This window comes from Branchiostoma floridae, chromosome 3 (genome assembly GCF_000003815.2).
Source record: "Branchiostoma floridae strain S238N-H82 chromosome 3, Bfl_VNyyK, whole genome shotgun sequence".
Classification (NCBI taxonomy): Eukaryota; Metazoa; Chordata; class Leptocardii; order Amphioxiformes; family Branchiostomatidae; genus Branchiostoma; species Branchiostoma floridae.
In genome coordinates this window covers 8,247,051-8,252,587 of record NC_049981.1, presented here as the reverse complement: position 1 = coordinate 8,252,587, position 5,537 = coordinate 8,247,051, and the positions used below count along the sequence as shown (strand labels likewise).

Below are 5,537 nucleotides of genomic sequence, written 5' to 3'. Positions count from 1 at the left end.
GGAGTGGTGTGGAGCCACGGCGTAGCCTCCATCCGTGGGAATCCCGTGCTCCTGGTTTCCACACACAAAAAAAACATCAGTATAAGCACAGTCATCAATCTTAGTGTTGGCATTCGTCTGTCTCAGAAGACAATGGTAGGCAGACAGGGTGGGTTAGGTGACCCATCTGCCTGGCCTACACGTGACTTTTTAATTTAAGGTGAATGAGGGGTGTGCACGTCCACCCTCTTGTCCACTGGCGCAATAGTCCTACAGGGGTAACTGTATGGAACGTGTAAGAAGGCCCCAGCAGATGCAGGTTTGTTGTTTGGAGTTTCCGTCTCCTAGGAGGACTTCCGATCAAGGATGCAAGGGGTTCCTCCTACCCGACTCGTGTGTCATGGCAGGTGCGTCATGCCTGAACATCAATCTAAGTGCCGGTACTGTAATGAATGCAATTTGAGACTTCACAGTCTCCTGAAAAGGCTTTAATTTATAATAATTTGGTATTAAGAGCGCAATACATGACTTGTTATGTCACTGTGACAGTAGAGATCACAATCGTGGACAATGGCCGATTGTCCTAGGACAGATCCCAGTCGCAATCTGTCCTAGGACAATCGGCGATTGTCCTGAATCGTGATCTCTACTGTGACATATATAGCTACAAATGTAGTAGGCTACCTTGTCCCCCTAACGACCTGGAGGTCAAGGGACTGGGTAGTAGTAGTAGAAGTAGACAGAAGAGAACAGTCTTGTAAAAGGAAAAGGTAATACTATGTTCCAGCGGGTACCTACTTTGGCAAATCTCTTGTTGAGGATCATCTGTTCCCGGAGCGATGTCTCGTTGGTGAAGGTGTGGGGTTGTGTGTGGGCCCACATGTGGGGGAACCACCAGAACTCATGGGCGTTGGCCAGGAGCGCATCATCTCCTATATCCTCTACATCATCTCCTACAAATATTCAAAATAGGCAAGAAGGAAGATTATCCTCCAGGATTTCTTGTTCTGTATTGTCTGCTTTTCATGACTCAGACGAAGGAATGCAAAGTACCTGCGATTTACCATGATCATTGGACAACTTATGGGGTAAGCTATCATACAAAATGTACATGTAGGCGATTTATGTGACTGGGGCTTAATCAATATAGACTGGGCCTGAACTGTTTCTGCAATTCTTCATTGAACACTAATCTGATGACCTTACAGTCTGTCAAGTACAGTCTGTCAAGAACAGTAAACAAGTAAACAATACACAAATAAACAGCCTCACCTGAGTGGTAGAAGTAGCCGGAGAACCCAAGGTTGAAGCGAAACCCAGGAACTAAACTTCCCAGCCTGGACTGGGCACTTATGAGGGCCTGGAATGAATCATAAGATATTTATTACGGACTACAAATATAAAAATACAAAAGATAAGTCTGGCAATGAAAAAGTATTACCATGGTAACGGTGGTTTGTTTATCATGTATTGGTACATCTTAATGTGATGTGATTCTTTGATGTATCATTTTAAGTTGGTGTGAATATTTTGGGTATGTGACCTTTTCGAACCCGGGCAGCCCCAAGCTAATAATCCCATGGCACTGTGGAGTTCACTAGACTGCCGAAAACTCAGACAGTAAGCTTTGTTTCAGATAGTCTGTGTAACTCAAACTCCGCTGTCAGGGCCGGCGGATGTTTGGCGGGCTGCTATAAGCGAGATTTAATCAGGCTTTGTTTCAGACAGAACACAGTTATCTCTGCTACCAGGCTTCCATACAGTTCTAAGCAGATGTATGGTGGGGAAAGTAGTTGTGATGCCAGGTAAGGCCGGTAGACAGGGCCATCATGCTGGTTACATCGTAAATAACCCAACAACGAAACAATCACTTAAAACGGCTGTGGTGTCCTACGACAATGTATACAACACTCACTCACTCACTATCCGGTTTAACAAAAACAACTGAACTAATATCATGTCGTCCTTTATGTAAATCTTGTGGTGCATGGCGAGGAGATATGACTACCGACACATATTGTGCCCAGTTGCCAGATGCAAACGGTTTAAACGAACACAGTGAGCACGATTCCACTGCTGCTAACAGGGCCGTGGGCCACCATCTACCATATGTACACGATGGGTATAGTCAGAAATTATGGAATCTGAAATCTGAACCATTACCTATGATTTGCAAGTTATGAATTCCATCATACATCTTCCTTACGTTCTTACAAGAGAAACCCAACTAAGTTATCGTTTCCTTAGAAACTGTATCTGCCTGGAGGCCCTCATGTTATGCGATGTTTGGACACATTGCAGAAATTCCTACATCAGCAAGGGCACGGAATGGAAATGAGCCAGCTCCAAGCTCCAGGAACTAAGGCACGATCTAGACACGGTTTCTCCCGATATCGGCGAGCCGACAACCTCTTGCCGACAGCTTTTTTTGAGTGTCTAGATGGAACTGCAATATCGCCATAAAGATATCGGGAAAATTTCTCCCGAAAGGTCCGGACCATTTGTACGATAGCTTAGCAGGGATCTTCCGCGCGCGTGTAGATGTGTCCCGACTTCGGGAGGGCTCATTAGCATAAAATGCGGGCTCATTAGGCTATATAACTGTTTATGACTGCAAGTGCCACGGGTGTCCCGCAGCCAACGTTCCAGATCCCTCCCAACATCTCCACAGATACATGTATTGGCAAAAACTGTGTATAGATTGGGCCTAACAGGAACACCATCTATGGCTAGTACTAAGGAGCAGAATCAACTGGCTGGCTGCAATCCTTTTTTGCCCAAAAGTGCTTAATGAATCTATTGGACTTCGCACCACTAATCAATGCACTGAATGAATGTATTATGACTCTCGGGAAGTTCCAGTAAGAAAGGCAATAAGCAACGGCTGCAAATTACTCCAGACAGACTGGCAACAAAACAGTATCAAAACTTCATCAGTTAGCTATTACATGGCTGAGTGACAACCTTTCTGGGGTAAATGTTTCATGAATAATGAAGACAGGAGGACTTCTCGCCTACAGTGCAGGCATGTTACACTTTGTTGCACACCTAAAGGCTAAACTGATGTTAGGTCATACCACATGTCTGGAATAGTAATGAGAAGTTTTCATAAAAGTTTCATAAGAGGGGGTAACTTGATGATGATTGCTTTGAAGTTGGGTAACCACCTGAGGGAATGAAAAGTACAGAAGTGTAAGGAGAAGTAAAGACCTCCTCTTTCCACTAGATAGCTGGATTAATTTGTGAGCATGAATACTCCCAAACAAATTCTAGCTTGAACCAAGTAGAGCCAGATATGACTTTATACGTAATAATGAAAATCTTGTGCCAATTGTTCATCTTTAGATATTACCTTATTATCAGGAGTTTGGAACATATATCATATAGCCTATATCATAGGGCTGTAAATTCTAGGATGAGCCCTGCTTTTTTCTCCTCAGTCATAACCAAGTGATTTGTCTCGTCAAAAGGATCATTACACTTCCGGAAATGAAGGTGGGAGTAGATATGGCAGAAAATATGGGGCCAATAATGTGAGAAATGTCCACACCGAGCATATCTGACGCAGCCAATGCCATTTGGGTGATTCCTTCTGGATCAGAATGCCTTTGGTCAGCTTTTCTTACTAGCTTCTGGAGATTTAAAGACTTAGGTTATCGCAGTCCATGTAACCAAATGTGGCAAATATAGCTTCTACAGGATCGTTGATGAGGACTTGAGCTTACACAGGCAGCTGAGGATCCTAACCTGGATCACTATCAGCTGGGACAGGAGTCCATAGGGCACTCATAAACACAATCTCCACATCTCATAACTCAAGTAAATTTGTACAATAACTTGCAACAGACATATATCTTGATTTTAAGATTTTCTGCAGCACTTCGTCAATACCAGAGAGGATACAAACTGTATCTTAGGTCTGAAAATCGACAAGTTTCAACTTTGACATATGAAGCAACATGACTATGACTATGCCTTTGCAGGTGCTGGTAACAGTTTATATTGGCATTGGCTAGGTGTAGGTACTGGTACATGTACAGAAAATTCAGTTACAGGTCATGAAATGAGCACCAGGCCTACATATGTGAGTGGATCACACAAAAAATCTGCCAAACTTTCTCTGCTTTGAATTCTTCATTTTGGGAATAATAGTAGCAAAATTCTGAGAACCAATCAAATAAATTGGTATGGCCTTATAACTATTAATAGTTTTGTGACTGCTTAGTACAGATTAAAAGATTTTGCGTCATGATCTGCTGTGCTACATGTAATCAGTCTTTCTCCATTCCACTATTATCACTGTTCATCACTGTCCACCAATTTTTTCACTCCTCCAGCAAGAAAGAACATCTTCGCACTGGTACCTCCGACAGATGGTGTGACTATCACGTAGAAGCAGACTCCAAGACCCATCTAACCCACCGGTAGCTTAAGGTTCTGCCTCATAACATTCATGTACATTGTACATATACAAAATCAGCTGGATTGAGCTGGCAGCCTGTTCCTCAGCCTGTACTGAACAGATTTAACTTTGACTTTCTGAGAGCATTATAAGGTGTTCTTACTCAGAATGCAAATAAAATTCTGGTATCCTAGAATACAATACATGTTGCGATGCCTTCTACAAGACATCATTAAATCCTCGTCAAGTGGTTGTACAAGCCTCTTGGGTTGGGCTGACTGTTATATTTACAGGTGGGAGATCAGATCTGACAGGAGTCAGCAAGTGGTAGGATAATGAGAATGCATGGCACAGGCAGGGGCATGCCTTGATACGGAATAGGGCAAGGGGAGGCTTTCTTGTCACCAAGGGAATTGTCTAGTAGGCGAGACAGATTACACTTGGAGGCAAAGATGACAAACCTTTTACAGTGAGTAATGTACCTGCTCAAACCAATCTACCATAGAAACAAGCCACCCACAGGTGATTGCTGCCAATTGGCTTTACAAAATGCATTGAAAATATAGCTTTTTTCATCTTAGCATTGGCCTAATACTAACCCTTGGAAAAGTGAAGTCAAACTGTGAATGAAAAAAGGTACACATTTATACATTGTATGTAGGTACCTAATCTCCAGGCAGATCTATTGGGAACATGCAGTATTCAAAGGGATAAACAGTATCCAATTGGCAGACAAACAGGGAGAAGCCATCTTTTCAAGTAAGGTGTTATTGCCCATGGTCATATCAACAGAATATAAGGCACAATCTACACACAGTTTTTACCGATATTGGATTCGGGTCACCGACAGGTTTTTTCAGCGTCTTGATGGAAATCAAGATATCTTAGTCAAGATATTGGCAAAATTTCTCCTGACAAGTCCGGAGTATTCGCTTCATTCTGCTGCCAGGGAAGAGTTGCTCCCTAACGGACGCGGGACTCCTTGTATGATATCGGATTGAGCGGCGGAGTGAAACGAGGAAGAAAGCGAGGTTGATCTTAACTGGCTAGTGTCATCTCAGCTGGTATCTCAATGACCTTCTGCATTCTCATGTTAAAAGAAGGGGAATGAGACAGAAAGAACATCATCTGATCCATCATGGGCAGGAATGCTGGT

At 43.0% G+C, this 5,537-nt stretch overlaps 1 protein-coding gene across 1 annotated transcript in view; it reads right to left on the bottom strand.

Moving 5' to 3' along the window:
* Nucleotides 1-5,537, bottom strand: part of LOC118412417 (bifunctional heparan sulfate N-deacetylase/N-sulfotransferase 2-like) — a gene marked incomplete in the record, with an annotated part of 83,613 nt that overhangs the window by 15,619 nt on the left and 62,457 nt on the right. The window contains 3 exon segments of the mRNA XM_035815267.1: nucleotides 1-51; nucleotides 778-932; nucleotides 1,252-1,339. Of these exon segments, the coding sequence (XP_035671160.1) occupies nucleotides 1-51; nucleotides 778-932; nucleotides 1,252-1,339 (294 nt within the window).